Genomic DNA, 16263 nt, shown 5'->3' with positions numbered 1-16263 from the left:
GCGGTGATAAAGAACCAAAGTGAATTTATGTAAATGACCTCTAGCTCTAATTTTTTATCCAGTAGCGGGCTGATCCTTTACCAAGGCTTTACTCCAAGTGTACATTCTAAAATCAGACGGTCTTCTGATCTGAGTTCTAAATTTTCAAAATTAAGCGGGATTTATATAAAAAATGGACTTAATCATATCGAACAGACTGGGATTTTTTACATGGTCATTGCTTTTTTACTCCTTCATTGCTTTTTTACACGTGGAAAAAGTATCCAAAAAATTGAGTCATCAAACCAATTTTTGCATCAATTTGATCTTTTTCCGTTCTCTGAGACAATATTCTGTAAAAAGAAAATGATATTTTAGTAAAATTAACCAAATTTAAATACCTTGAACAAAAAGCAAAAAGCAATTGCCCGGTCAATTGCTTTTCCTTGACAATTCCATATCACATAGTCCGTTGACATTCTCTGTTTAAATTCACTCTTCGAAATTTCATCGACCACCATCGAAATCAGCTGATGCCAGAAAAAATCAAAACAAAGGAAATTTTACTCATAAAACTCTTGTGAAAACCTTTGAAATGTGTTTAAAATGAGTCTAGGCATTAGTGAAATTAAAGTTTAGTATAAAATACAAGTGAATAATGTGAATAATGTGTTTTGAACAACTTAAAGTATTTCCCGCCTTGTACATTTTACTTACACTGGATGGCGCTGTTCTCAGTCAGTTTTCTAATCGAAAACAATGAAGGTGTCATATTCACTTCTCCATTGCTTCTTTGAAAATCGATTAAAAGAGCAATGGCCCAGTCTGTTCGATGCTAATAAATCGCAAATAATCCTAGAATATTAGAAACTAAGAGACATTTGAGAGCGAGATTAATGGTGCTATTTTAATAAAATGACTTCTTCAGCATAAGGCTGTTCTCAAGTATACTTCTGCATTCTCGACTTTTCTTTGTGTACTTGTCTCGACTGTTTTCCTCAGTTCTTGCCGTGTTCTAAAACCATAAAACAGCCTTGGCAGGAACCAACACAAAAAAGTCGATAATGCAGAAGCACATAAGGACAGTAACGTGCTTTAAAAATTCTCAAGAGAAAGATTTCTTTTACAATTTTTCATAAAAAAAGCTTTTAATGTAAATTTTTTGCACCTTCAGATGTTTCTTTCGTAACATAGTGTGAACTATTTCAGCGATTTCAGCATTGTTATTGAAAGTTTTAATAAACTACTCGTTATGGACTTTCCAGATAACTTTAAGGAGTTCTCGGAATTGTCTCATTTTTAAACATTTTGTAAATGTAGGTTATTCAACCCTATTGTTATTTAAAATCAAGTTATTGCATAAAATTAAGTATCTTATTGAGAGCTTAGTAAATAGTCAATGTGTTACACTCCGTGTCAGTCTTTGGTTTTTATCGTTTCTATTAATCTTTCATTCATTCATTTTCAACCGCTTAATCTTATTGATATTTATTTTTCATAAATATCGCCCGCATAAAATAAAAGCAGCTTTTAGTTCAGAAGTTTAATAGTTCTATAAGAAACGGAAACCATCTTTATTAAAATACTTAAAAAAAGGTATTGTAAAGTCTTTAGATTTTGCAACAGCTAATTAAACACTTTTTTTATGTTTATGATTTATGAAAATGATTCACAAAAATGATTTATTTATTCCAAATTAATATGAAAAAGGGGAAATCTTTCACCTGAACCTGAATTTCGCCTCTTATAATTGCGTACGATTTTAGAAATCTGTATGAAAAATAAAAAATAAACGAACCTTTCCTCCTCCATTCAGGATGGTAAATTTATTACCTCCGACTCTTACCTCTCGTCAAAGCATTCCCGAACAAAGAGCACTCGTCCAGATAACGGGAGGTCCTCAGTCCGATTCTGGATGGAGGGAGAAATTTTTCCTATCTCAACTCCGGGGCAGTCTGATTCTGGGTAGCTTTTCGTGTGATTAAGGATGCTCGGTATTGGAATTAAAAAAAAATTGGCAGCTGTGAAAATAATTAGCTCCGCCTACACTCAGTCCTGGCATCATGTACTTCGGGATTATGCACCTGACGGAATTATGTACATAATTATGTAAGTTTGCCTACCATTGGGAGTCAATTTATGAAATAATTTTGAAATACGCCTGAAAAACTTTAATTTCTTTTATTAAGGTAAAATTTTTAAATATTCTAACCATTTATTGAAGAACTCTGGCCAAAAATACTCTTTGTTAATGCATTTTTCTATTAAACAGTTGAATCTTTTTGTTTGAACTATTTTTACTCGGCGCGAAATTCGTTCTACGGCAGATTTATTCAAAAGAAGACACTAAAGCAAAAACAAAAAAAGATCTTTAAAGAAAATTGTTTTTGACGTATAGGAGCAAAAACCAAAAACAAATTCTTGATCAGGAGACTCGACTCTATCAAACGTACCATAGGAGATCCGTGTGCCAACAAGTTTTAATTTGTTGCATAGTCTTATAACAAAAAAAAATTATGAATTTAGAAAATTTTTTTTAATATTGTTATTAAATTTATTTTTCTTGTCGTTTTACATAGGCGCATTTTTAACAAAGAATTTGGTCAAGTCGGTCAAGTGATAGTAAAATATTGTTACTAAATAGTTGCTTGGCACTGACCCTAAAACACTTCTGGAAGTCACGTGTAATCAATATTGGAATCTCTGCTTCATTAAGAAGATGCCGTGTGCTCCGTGTACTATGTACCTCCATGGTTGAAATCAGAACTTTTGAAAGTTCCCGGAAGCCAAGCGTTTCTCAGAATGGATTTACCAGTATTTCTCAGCCTCAGAGGTTCACATCCTGCTCGTATATCACGTCAAAATCCAGCAGGATGAAGTCTGCAGTTCCCCATCTCACAGGAAATCCAGTCAAGGTCATTTTCTCAATATTGCCAAGATCTCCAGCATGTCTCACAGCACTATCTGGTCCACCGTGTTCTTTGCTATGGGTATTGTAGTGCACTCCAGCAGATGTGCATCCATTGGTGGCATCGACGAATTCATGAATGTGAAATCCATGCTGACTCTGCGTCAATCCGGTCACTTCACCGCTCAACATAACGGAGCTCCCGCATCCGCTTGATTGAATTCCTTCAGGTGGGAAATGGATGTCCGTAGATCTCTGTTCTTCAAGTAGTGTATTTCTTTGTGACGAGTTACACGAGGGAAGTTCTGTGACTACTGTTTTGCTGCAGATCGGTAAAATGAACTTCAGCTTCATCTGCACTTAGGTGGAGATTCTCATGAACCCCGACAATGAGGGACTCGAGCACATAATCGGGATGCATTTTCCCGTGGTCATAGCTTTTTCTGTGATCCTCTTCGACAGCCTTTTCCTCAGTTTTTCTGGGTATCTTGACGATTTCGCCAGCTCCAGAGATTGTGGTGTTGGTATCCGCGGTAATTGAGGCACACTTTTCTAATGATTTTATATACTTTTACGAAGGAAAATTGGTTTTTTTTACACAAAATAAAAACAAATAAACACGCACAAATTGAGGTTATGTCACTTTGCCAACAAAAACATCTGATGTTCTACACTTGACAACTTGACCGTAGCGCCAACTGGTGGAACTTAAGAAAGAATGGGAATTTTCAAGAAAAAATTAAGAAATTCTTTTAAAATGAATAATATGTAAAAAAACAGTATGTGCCCACTTCCTACGTGTTAATAGTCTTCCGCAAACGTGATATAGAGTAAAATTTGCTGCCAAATTTGCAAATTTCTTGATAATGCCATGAAAATTTGATACCTGGTTTTTAAGTGCCTCGGATTTTTTTTCTCTAAATCTGAATACAATTGCCCCTGAGGGTATACAAATTTTCTCATTGCGTAATGCTATTCCGCGCGTTTTTTCGGTCCCGAAAATGTGCATAATCCCGGGATTGAGTGTATTAACCCTTTAACTCTTTCCGGACCACAACATATCCAGCGATCGAATTTCAGTAAAACTCAATTTATTGTAACTCTTAGTGGTCAAATATGATACCTTTGTAGAGAAAGAATTTTCTCCGCCTCTGGGAAATTGGAAAACTCATGGGAACTCTCGTTCCCAAAAGAACGCAAAGGATACAAGCTTCAATTTTTCCAAAGCCAATATTATCGATTTTGTTAACTATTTGTGCGTGTCAAAGGACTCCTGTACGATGTTGATAACTAAAACAAGGTGAATTATTGACCAGTATCTTGTGGGATGTCCAGGAAGTGCTAGAAAAGACACCCATCTCCTGCTTGTAAACAGATTCATCATAATATTTTACACAAAACACTTTAAAACACATTTCTTTCAACACGATGTTATTGTAGACACATTAAGCTTTCTCAAAAGCATAAAAGACACTTCCTGGACAATCAGAATTCACCAAAATCAGGAAGAATAGGAAAAACTTTCTTGAAAGCAATCTCCCTCGCTGCCAAATATCAAAATTATCAACCATAATGGCAAAAATGTCGCTCCCGCTTGGAATTTTGTTACAATGTTGGTGTCAAAAAGCAAATGGCGAGCATTGGCGGGATAAACTTACATTTGACCTCTAGATTTTTAGGGATGAGAGTACCCATAAAGTTTGAACAATTTTTTTAAAAATTTAAGAAAAAATTGTTTTTCGAATTTATGTAATATGTTATTGTTAGTTATCATACTTATTGGCCCCGAGAGGTTTTTCCTTATTCGGGTCTAGAAATATCAAAAAAGTCACAATATGTGCAAGGAAGCAGAAAATCGAAAATTCACGATTTTTGACCAAAAATATCTAAGCTCAGGATTTAATTAGGATCCTGCAAAAAATATCCTAGATTTGGACATCCCTATAGTTTGTATTTATCTAGAAGAATCGGATTTTTATCGATTCTAGATAGTCTAAAAAAATTGTTGTTTCCATGGGTACCCAGTGTCCCAAAGGAGACGAAAGAGTTAAGGACGAATGGGACACCGGTGTCCTAAAATTAAAAACTATATTTTCAGATTATGTAGAGGACAATAACTGTTTCTAGTCAAAAAAATATTGTTTTTATTTTTGGGATACCGGTGTCCCATTCGTCCTTAAAAGGGTTAAGCGGTATAGTTACAAGAAATACTTTAGCGAAGTTTCACCCCAATCTTGGAATCTAAAATTTCATGAGGATTACAAGGCAAGATTCTTAGGAATCTAATTTAAATAAAAGTCAGTTTACTCGGAATAATGGCATTCATTTCTCGCTACTCTCTTTTTGTGGGTATTTTATTACATTTGGATGTTGCTGGTGGAGTTATTAGATGATTGATGAAACAAAAAGTAAAAGTGCCGTCTTGAGGTTTCTCATATCGCTTATTATCGAGAACGCCATTCGCTATTTACAGATCACTCTCATCTCAATAAAAATCTCTCGTTCTTCTTCAGAGTCACGGGGATTGGTAATCCGACTTCATCTACATTGGGACTTTTAAAAGTTGATGGGTTTGCCAAAGGCAGCAGATAAGTTAGCCTCTCGTAGAGCTTCCGAACATGTCTGAAAAGAATAAAAACAATACAAACTCTAGTAATTCCAGCTCAATTTTGAGTTTTTCGTATTAAATCAAACGGCGGTGCAGAAATTCCATTGGATTTCAAATAGTACTGGAAGGAGCTTTTATGACAAAGTGACTTGTGTTGCTCACATGAATTATAGCGTTAAGGTGAAAAACCACAAAAACACCTCTTAGTGTAGTCGTGGAAAGCGCAACTCTCAAATAAATTTCTAATTAATAGAAATTTCTCATTGAAAGCTCACGCAGAAAAAAATGGGATTCCAAGGAATTGTCTGCTATCAAAGTAAAACTTTGACTATAAAGGATCATCTCACCGGATGAGCATGACAGACACGAGCAACATCTTCAGCAGCAGCTCCATATTCCATGGCCAGTGTCGCCTCATTGATGAGTTCTCCCACTCCTGGCCCAATCATATGTGTCCCCAGAATCCTGTCGGTACTCTTGTCAGCCAGTACTTTGATGAATCCATCTGTGTCATCGTTGACCTTGGCGCGTGAATTGGCCATGAAGGGGAACTTGCCAATCTTGTACTCAACACCCTCCTTCTTCAGATCCTCCTCCGTTTTGCCCACCCACGCAACTTCCGGATGCGTATAGATGACACTTGGTACACAATTGTAGTCAATGTGCACTGGACCACCGAGCATCCCCTCCACACACACAATCCCCTCATCTTCGGCCTTGTGGGCCAACATGGGACCATGAATGCAATCGCCAATGGCATAAATGCTGGGCACAATAGTCTGGAACTGTCCATTGACCGGTACCCTACCTCTGTCATCCCGTACAATTCCCACACTTTCCAGTCCAAGGCCATCGGTGTAGGGACGCCGGCCTACACTCACCAGCAGCACATCGCAGTCCAGCTCTTCTTTTGTGCCACTCTTTACACCCTCAATAGCCACTTTGACCCCATTGCCAGTATTCGTGGCTCCCGTGACCTTGTGGCCCAGTTTGAATTCAATACCCTGCTTCGTGAGTACCTTCTGGAAGGTCTTAGAAACCTCTCCGTCAATTCCCACACCCCCAATTGTCTCCAGAAACTCCACAGCGGTCACTTTAGCACCCAATCTAGACCAAACGGAGCCCAGCTCCAAGCCAATAACTCCGGCTCCAATGAGAATCATCTTTTCGGGAACACGTTCGAGACTCAGAGCTCCTGTGCTGGAAACCACGGTTTTCTCATCGATTTCAATTCCTAAATAGCATAAAATATTATTATTATTTTATTTCAAGTCTATTTTCGGTATTTTCCAATTAAAAAACAGTGATATGCCCAGATAAGCTTATGGTAGCTGAGATTCTTTACAAGGTGACTTCGGGTACGGGGAGTACTTGCAACTTGGAATGCTTTTTCGTGGAATCGGTCGTGAGTTGACTTCGAGGGTCGAAATAGATTTTGGACGGTCGGGGTTCAGTGGGGTGGGTACGATCTTGGTATCAGTGGAGTTCCGCTATAGTCCCTCTATAAACAAGTTCCCTGGGAGTATCCAAGAAACTCCAGTGGAAATTTCCACTTTTCCCCGGGGTAAATTCCCAGGGATTACCCTGGGTAGAGTAATAAGGAAACGTACATAAGGATGAAACGCGTTTTCCCGGGGTATTTTCCCAAGTTATGTGGGGTAATTTCCAGAAGTTTTCCTTAGTGTTCCATGGGGGTAATGTCTAGAAAAGTACAGGTAATTATCAAGGTAGTACCTATGGAATACCTCAGGTAATTTTTGCACCCCCAGATGGAATTTCTACTGGAATTCCATTCGAATCATCACAGAAAATTCTACTATATTTGGTTCCAGATTTGTCACTTGGGTCCGCGCTATAATCCATGTCATTTTTTAAAATTATCAACGACTTTTAGTATTGAAATTGTAAAATTTTATATAAAATTGGTAGTACTTGTACTCGTTGTACTCGCTCTCTTTATTATGGATCACAATTATCACAACTACTCAATAAAGTTTGCCAAAAATATTAAAATTATGACAACATTGCAAGTCGCGTACTAAAAAACATAAACCTAACTTCCCAGCGAGCATCTAATGCTAAGCCTTTTCAATCAGCTGAAAAAATATATATTTTCAGCTGAGTTCTGCTAACCTTGAAGTGACATTAGCGATCGCAGCAGCGATTAGCCAAAGTTAGTCTTTTTCCCCAATCGAGTGAGACTTTAATAAATTTGGTTCTTGTCTTTGCTGAGGTTGCCGGGATTGAGTAGAAGCTAAATGTAAACCCTTTCTATTATCACAATTTCATGATTCTTACAATAACCACATTTGACATTAAAAAATAAAGCAAAAAAGAATAAAATTCGCAAAAATTAAAAAAATAATATTTATAATATATTTTGAATAATTTGTATTTTTCAACCTTTTCCTACCAATATAATTTTTGTATTGTGTAATTTTATCAAAAGAAAATTATGAATCTAATTACAAAAAATATAATGCACCTAAATTAAAATTGTATTGCCAAGAATTCTTGTCCGCTTTTTTCATAAAATTAAATCAAAGAAATTCTTGGGAATTTTCAAGATATTTTAACATTTCATGAATTCTAAAATCGAGAAATATTGAAAAAACTTCGGAAACTCATTTAAGTATTAAAAGACTAAGAACATACGAAATTTAGAGCTTATATCATTTTCATTTAATGGTACAGTCGACGCAAAATGATTTCCAACTAATTGGAATATTTTCCTGACTTTAAAAGTATTTAAAATCTCTCTTTTAAAAAATATTAATACGTGTTATTTTAATTTAAAAAATAAATCATCGAATCGAATAAATTTTTGATTTAAAAAATAATACGTGCAGTATTAGGAAAAACAACAATTTGTTAATTTGTTATTATACCGCGATAATACAAGTAATTTTTGTGCAAAAATGCGCTTCAGAAAATTTATAACCCAAAAATGTTTTATTAAACCAATACAGCATTGCATTGGTCTAATAAAAATTTTTCTAATAGAATTTTTTGTAGTATTTTTAAAACCATCATTCAACTTACTAAGTAGGGGAGCAACATCTTTTAAAACGATTTTTTTATGCTTCCGCAACTTTATTTACCATAAATAAGTTAATTATGTAGAAAAATCCAGTTTCGAGATCAATTACAATAGTTGTGATCGAATGTGAGCATAATACATCGACGGCTGTTTCAGGAAAAATGCAAATATTTAATTGCAAAAATTAAGGAAAATATGCGTTTTTCAAAAGAAAAAACATATTTTTCATAAATAATGAATGATTTTATAAACTCCGACTGAATATTTCCTCAGAATAAAATTTTTTTTTGTCAAGAAAATAATGACGCAATTCACTAAAAAATGGAGAATTTTTGGTCGGGAGTATGTTTAATACTCCTATTTGACAATTCTCTTTAGACAGCATACCGTAGCATAAATCCTATAACAATATAGATAATAAAAATCGTGATTATATTATCCCCCAAAATTTGATAAATAATTTCAGGGGAAATTCCAAGTTCATTTTGAGAGAAACAGAAAAAAAATGAAAGAGAAAATCTGCTAAATGGTTTCCAGCGCCATCTACCGACAGTGTTTAGTTCTGACATCATCCGCTTGGAGCGCTAAACAGTGCCATTTTCATGTATTTGCTTAGCACTTTTTATTCGAGAGCTGCTGACTGGCCAGCAGACCGATTCAGCAAAAACTGCTGAAAATGATATTTTTTCTGCTAACTGTGCTCGCTGGGTAACTGCCGATTTTTCTCGGAGGTTTTTTGAATTGTAACGGTATATTCCAGTATATTCAGGAAAAAATTTGTAGATTTTCGGCAAAAATTTTTCCCTGTATCAAAACGGTTCCAAAAGAAAACTAACAAAATTGTAACTGTATTTCGTTACGAAACTGTAAAGAAAACTTTTTGGAACAAATATCTTCTCTAGGTACAAATCGATTCTAAAAAAAATTGTTCAAAGGAAAACTTGTTCCAATATTTTGGTTAGTGTCCAAAAGTTTTTACCGTGTAGTTTTCAAAATGTTTTCCATCGAATTTTTGAAACTATTTTTCAATATTTAATTGGCTCTTTGATTAAGAGCAGAATCACACTGACAGTAAAATGCTCACCGTATTTCATCAATTTACGCATTATCATTGCAATTCTCACGCAAATTCTCGATCAGCGTATTACCTTATCTCATACTCGGTGGCACTAGGTGAAAATAATATAAGAAAATTGAAGAAATAAAACGAAAATTCGATAAACGGTGAGCAAAAAAACTGTACGATTAATTTCTCTTGCACCAGTGCCACCGAGTATGAGATAAGGTAATACGGTAATGGAAAATTTGCGTAAGAATTGCAATAAAAATGCGTAAATTAACGAAATACGGTGAGGCTACGGCGAGCATTTTATTGTCAATGTGATTCTGCCCTAAATCTTAATGATCAAATTCTGACAATCACAACCGGAGCTATTGACATTTTGAGAATAAATTTTTGAACCTATAGAATTCGGGTCAGGGGAGTCAGATGAGGTCAATTTTTTTATTAATCGAAAGGTCTTAGACATATCTATAGCATACTAAAATTTAAGACCAGTTCATACCATAGAGAAGGTGATTTATTGAAAAGAAAAGAAGTGTTCCAAAATTACGAAGAAGTGATTATACGACGGGGGTTCTAAATACGGGAGAGGGTAATAAGATACATAGCCTCTTCCCTTAAATTCTTATGTTCACAAGTGAAGATTAAACGACAGACGGACGGACGGGCGGACAGATGGACGGTCATGGTAATTGATTTTATTGATCTACGAGTTCTACGAGCGTCAAACCGTATATTTACAAAGTGGCTGAAAATATGCAACAATTAATACAGCGTTTTAGTTTGTTTAATTTTTTTAGCCACTCTGTACAATGTGGATCCGTTCTGACGAGATTACATTTCACCTCGGACCGCAGAATCTTTGTAAAGAATCTCAGCTAATTCCAAACTTTTTCATGCTGTTGCATTTTGTCGAAAAGAAAAAGAAAAAAGAATCTCAACTAATACCTGAGTATTAGATCAAATTGTTGCTAATTAAGTTTGTTAATTTTATTTACACTTTTTTTTTTAAATATCCTAATCTCTTAAAATAATATTTCTTTTGTAAAAGCGTGAAAGGTTTTCATTGATCTAAAATTGCTTTCCTGTACACGTTTTTGTCCATTTTATTGCTCGAATGCCATTTTTCGAAAATTTGCACTATTTGAAAACTTTGAAGTCAGAGAGCAAGTCTGAGATAGAGACATGCGGTTGAAAATGAATAAATTTGTAAAATTTCGTGAAATTAGCAATATTCCAAACAAAATTTGTTATCTTTCTTGAACAATGGAAGAAGAAAAAAAACAACAAAATACTGCATTTGATAAGAAAAAAAGAACAAGTTAGATTACAATAGCAACTTTTTGCAAGATTGCAATTTGTTTATTTCGTCGCTTTCATAATTTGATTTTAAAATGATTTCATTCAGACTTTCAGAAAAAGTCAGAATTATCAATCATGTGATTTAAATTATATTCCATCTTCCTTGGACGCGAAAGAGTCTTTCATTAAAATAAAAGAAAATAGAAATCAAGGAATTTATTAAGGAATTTTTCAGTCATGTAGGAAATCAAACCATATCAGTCTGATCGAAATGTTTTGTTTGCATTGTATGGACAGTTCAAAAATGCAATTTTTTTTTTCATATAAATTAATCGGGATAAAACTTATTCCGGGAGGAAAATACTTCCGGAAATTATCGGAAAAATTTATTCCAGGAAACATTAGGGAATGCAACACGATTACTATAATTGGATAAACGCAACCAAACTTTTTTTGAGCAATCGAAATTTGTTTCTAAAAAAAATATGGTCAAATGGGTCAAACTTACCTGGGAAAGGAGTGACTTCTGATCCCGTGGCGATCATGATTCTCTTTGTCTTCACCACTTCCTGACCATTGTCAGTTTTGGCAGTGACTTCATTGGGGGAAGTTATGGTGCCGTAGCCCTTAATCAAGTGAACTTTGTTCTTCTTGAAGAGCTGAGCAATTCCACCGGTGAGAGCTTTGACGGACTTAGCCTTGGCATCCATTATCTTGCCAATGTCCGCCCTCACATTGTCCACCAGGATGCCTCTGTTGGCCAAATCTCCCGAGTGGGCCATGTGATAGTAATGGGAGTTGTTCAGGAGAGATTTCGACGGGATACAGCCAACATTGAGGCAAGTGCCCCCACATGTGTCACTTTTTTCGATGCACACGGTCTGAAATATATCCAGAAGATGTCTTTGTAGTTACAAAGCCGGTGACAAGCTTGAATAAGCTTATGGAAGCTATGATTCCTTATTGCAAATTAGGTTTTGCAAACTTAATCCTTTAAGGCCGAGTGAGACAGCGGTGTCCCAAAAACAAATGACCAGTGATAAGCCCAGATAAGTTTATGGTAGCTGAGATTCTTTACAGGTGACCTCGAAATGCGTGCAACTCGGGGTGCTTGCAACTTGGAACGGAATATGTGAAAATTCGATTGTGAATTGAATTTTGGAGGTAAAGAATCGCGTCGAGCCAATTTTATCCATTTCGATGGCCAAGAACCGTTTGCTTGACGCGATTCTTTACCCCCAAAATTCAACTGCGACACACCATTGGAAATTTCTCGACCTCAGCTACAACATAGTAATATTAAAAGAAAAAGAATCGTCTAGTTTTCGAAATATTCGAGATCGATTAATCGAAAATCAATTCTTCGATTTAATCAAACCTTCTATTTAATCGGATGAAATTAGAGTATTAGAATGGTTGTAGTACTTAATGAGTGCTTTCCAAAACACCAAAATATTTCGAATTCTGATAATTAGAACCGGAGATATCGGCATTCGAAAATTCAATTTTTGACCCCTTCTAGCTCGGGTCAGGGGGGTCGGGGGACCTTAAGTTCGGTAAACTCTAAAAGTTGTATGCATATCCCTATTAAAATAGCGTTTTTTGGTCTGAGCTCCTCAAATAATGATTTGGAATATTAGAGAAAACTCAATGTAAAAAACATCAAAACTGATGCTTAAATTTAACAATACAATAATACACTGAATGTTATACAGTAGGACTACCCACATTCCCATACAATATACAAGAAATAGAATAAAATCGATAAATGTGTGTTTTCAAACGGTAAAGGGTAAAGAATGGAAAATGTAATAAACCTCTTTTCCAAAGTTTGTTTCTTGAGAAACACAAATTACTTTAGAAATGATTTTATAATTGCGAAAACGCAACCGAAAAATTCGGATTACATTCAGAAATGGTCAAAATCATAATTTTGATCTTATCAGAAATAATAGCCTCAATTCTGAAACCATGATTAAGATCAAGAAAATTTCAAGTGGTACAGTAGACTCTCTCAAATTCGGTCATTTGGTACCAAAATGTCACCCGAATTAGAGAGAAATTTGGACGACAAACTTTTTGAAATGCAACGATTTTTAAAACATCTGCATACAAAAATATTGAGTTTGCATATTCATACTTATTGTGAATTGTATTAAGGCTTCATAATGGAAAATCACATCAAAACTAAGATAAACCATGGCAAATTTGAGCATATTTGATTCATTTGATAATCATAATCAAACTTGAAAAATGACAACAGTTTTTTCAAATGTAACCGCTGCCCAAATCTAAAAAGTAGCCCGATCTTAAAAGAGCCGAATTAGCGAGAGTCTACTGCATTCTGTAATCAAAAAATCAAGATCAAGATGTCAAATTTGTCAAATATATCTTGGAAGTTATATAAATCCAAGACACAAACCGTGTGGATATCAAAATTTGCAATTCTGGAAACAAGATTTCAATACGTCAAATTTCTTGTTTTCTTGAAATAATTCCAAGAACCTCTTAAAGGTGCTTCGACATAGTACATATTTCTAGACGTACGTAACGAAGCACAATACCCTGAGAATACCTGCAAAAGAATCACATCTTGCCTAAGCATTTCAAGATTTATCACAGGTCACAAGTTTGGTTTGCACTTCTTGTATTCCCGTTTATGGCCTCTCATTTATTCTTTATTACGTTCTATAATTAACTTTCCTAATTTATATGGCGAAATTTCAACAAGTGAAGCGACATTTTGTTAAGTGTGGAAAATCTTGAAATCTTGGTTCATAAGACAATTTAAGTTCCATAAATACTTCGCGTCAGAATATGAAATCTTGATTTTGGAAATATTTGACAGCTTGAAATTTTGATCTTGATATTGGTCTCAGAATTCAGGCCACTGTTTCTGTTTTCTAACATGATCAAAATTTCATTTCTACATATCTGTTTCAGATTCTTTTCTGCGTTTTAAGAAATATTTCAGTGTTTTCAATTTTTTGCCAATTCGCAATATCGCAATTTTTTGAATTTTTCTGAAAAATTTTCTGTCTGTAACACCAGTAAAATTTTAAATTCAATAAAAATATATTCTCTGTATATGTGACTACCATTTCGTGTTATATTTATTTTTGTGGGATCTAAAGCTTAAAAATTATAAAGAATTTAACAAAAATATACCATTTGTGAATTAAAATGCTCCATCCGTTAGTTAATTATCCTAGCTTTGGCCTTTTCCGATATGTTTTCGCATTTACCGAAAAGCTTCCTTGCGTTCATTATAAGTTACCCGTCGTAGAGTGCATCCCTTACGGCGTTATCACACTTGCACATTAAAATTTTAATGTGATTCACATTAATTGTTGCTTGTGAGTGTCCAAATATGTTATTTGTGTCTTTGAGTCACTTAATATTTGGGGTTTTTCTATTTATTGATAAAGAAGTGGACTTGGCCTGCAAAAATGCGTTTAAATTTACCTAAAGCATAAATATTTTTCACATTAAAAAATTAAAGAGAACATCGCATTAATTTTTCGCATTAATGCTATAAATCAATTTATATCAAATTTTGTGGGCCAAGTCTACCTTTTTATCAACAAATAGATCAAATTTTGAATATAAAATGATTCAAACACAAAAATTACACATTTGGACTCTCACCAGCGACAATTAATGTGAATCATATTAAAATTTTAATGTGCAAGTGTGATAACACAGTTACCCATGCACCGATTTTTTTCTGATCATTTTCAGAATCAAGGGTGTAAGCAACATGTACTCTGTGAATATGAGGCCGATCGGAGGTGATTGACTCAACCACAGTATTACAATAGCTGTGATTATGAATGAACCAGAACCAGAGCAAACTCCCGGAATGATATTTTGTTGAAGCAAAAGAAAACAACTTACGTTCATGCCCAGCTGGGCTGCCTTGATAGCAGCCACATATCCACCTGGTCCGGAGCCAATGACCACTAAATCCACCTCCTCACCACTCGTGTAGTGTCTCCTGCCCAGCAATCCCAGCGCTGGTCGTTGATGTCTCAGCACAAGGTTTGTCTAAAAGCAGATAAAAACACTTTAATTAGTTTCTTATGGTAACATTCCTGCGTCATTGCCCCCTGACAATGTGCGGCAACTTTATCAGTTACCCAAGTGACCTTTTCTTGGGTAACATCGCACAATTTGTTGGGGGTTAGATTGCATAACATGCGAATAAAAAAGTTGGACATATTTGTCCAATGTCAGCCACACAATCATTGCAGAGCCCCAAGAATTACCCACCTTTGTGGCAAACGAAACAATATTCCTGATATTGCACTGCATTTTCTGGGACTGCACCAATCACTGCACAATTGAGACGTTCACGCGTGATGTGAAAATGCAGGTGATAATGAGAAAATTTAGGAGGAGAAAGACCGACGTTTCCAATTGCAATTTTTGCCGATTCTAATCAAGCTGAAGGCTTTACAAATATTTGACAGCTACTTATTTTCAAATTTAACCGTTAATTTTTCTCGATGTTATTTTAGTATTGAACGAAGGATTCTCTCGATTTCCATGGATTATAGGACATCGTGAGGCAAAGGATTGTGCAAGGGTATTCTTGGATTGCTCCTGTACATTATGAGTTATCATATTAGTCCTTGTACTTCCCATCCAGGAAGCTAATTTGGCAATCGTGGCAATGCTATCCGCGGAGACAAATTAATCTCTGCCTGATTATGCTCTTTGGAAGATAACCAGGATTATTTAGATTACCTGTTAAGGACTGAAAGATTTTGGAGTACTCCCTGGTCGCTATTGAAACTTTCAAATCACTTCAATAATCCTTTGAATTTGGAAAATACAGGAGTACATTATTCACCATGTTTTCTCTCTGCAGTAGTGGCTAAGCTAAATTGCTTACTTTTCTATGGCTATTAAATCCTCTGTTTTCATTCTAGGAATTTCCATGTTCACATCAATCATTGTAGATTTTTCTCAATATTTCCGGAGAAAACTAAAATTACTCACAAGAATTAAAAATATTTTACCGTTGAATTTGTTTTGTGTTTCAGTGACTAGATAACATGTGGCGCTAGTGGCGAATAGAGATATTTCGTTTATTTTCCACATTTTCCACACGTTCCATTTCCCTCCAAAAACAGAAGAAAAACCGCGAATTCCTCAAGAAAAGCTCCCGCAGTGCTCCAGGTACCGCATAATTCCGTGATATGTGATATACATTAAAAGATGAAGTGAAATTCTTAAGGAAGAGAAGGAAAATATCATCAAAATAATGGAAACTTAATACATCTGTAAGTGATTTTCTTTCACGTATGATATGACTATGACTCTTTTCTGAAAAGCACAAAAGCTACAAAAACAATAAA

At 35.1% G+C, this 16263-nt stretch overlaps 2 protein-coding genes across 2 annotated transcripts; both read right to left on the bottom strand.

Moving 5' to 3' along the window:
* Positions 1–2761: 2761 nt before the first annotated feature.
* On the bottom strand, positions 2762–3311 carry LOC129803071 (superoxide dismutase [Cu-Zn]-like). The gene has a single exon (XM_055849407.1). The coding sequence runs from the start codon at positions 3239–3241 to the stop codon at positions 2807–2809; it is 435 nt and encodes a 144-aa protein (XP_055705382.1). The 5' UTR covers positions 3242–3311; the 3' UTR covers positions 2762–2806.
* A 1878-nt stretch (positions 3312–5189) lies between these two features.
* On the bottom strand, positions 5190–15374 carry LOC129803026 (dihydrolipoyl dehydrogenase, mitochondrial). The gene is made up of 5 exons (XM_055849336.1): positions 15173–15374; positions 14798–14947; positions 11409–11781; positions 5843–6729; positions 5190–5509 (listed from the first exon to the last, which is right to left on the bottom strand). Exons 1-5 carry the CDS (start codon positions 15212–15214, stop codon positions 5444–5446), a joined length of 1518 nt encoding a protein of 505 aa, XP_055705311.1. The 5' UTR covers positions 15215–15374; the 3' UTR covers positions 5190–5443.
* Positions 15375–16263: the final 889 nt, after the last annotated feature.

Source organism: Phlebotomus papatasi, chromosome 2 (genome assembly GCF_024763615.1).
Source record: "Phlebotomus papatasi isolate M1 chromosome 2, Ppap_2.1, whole genome shotgun sequence".
In the NCBI taxonomy this organism is placed as follows: domain Eukaryota; kingdom Metazoa; phylum Arthropoda; class Insecta; order Diptera; family Psychodidae; genus Phlebotomus; species Phlebotomus papatasi.
Note: the sequence above shows the minus strand (reverse complement) of the source record. Positions and strands in the feature narration are given on the sequence as shown.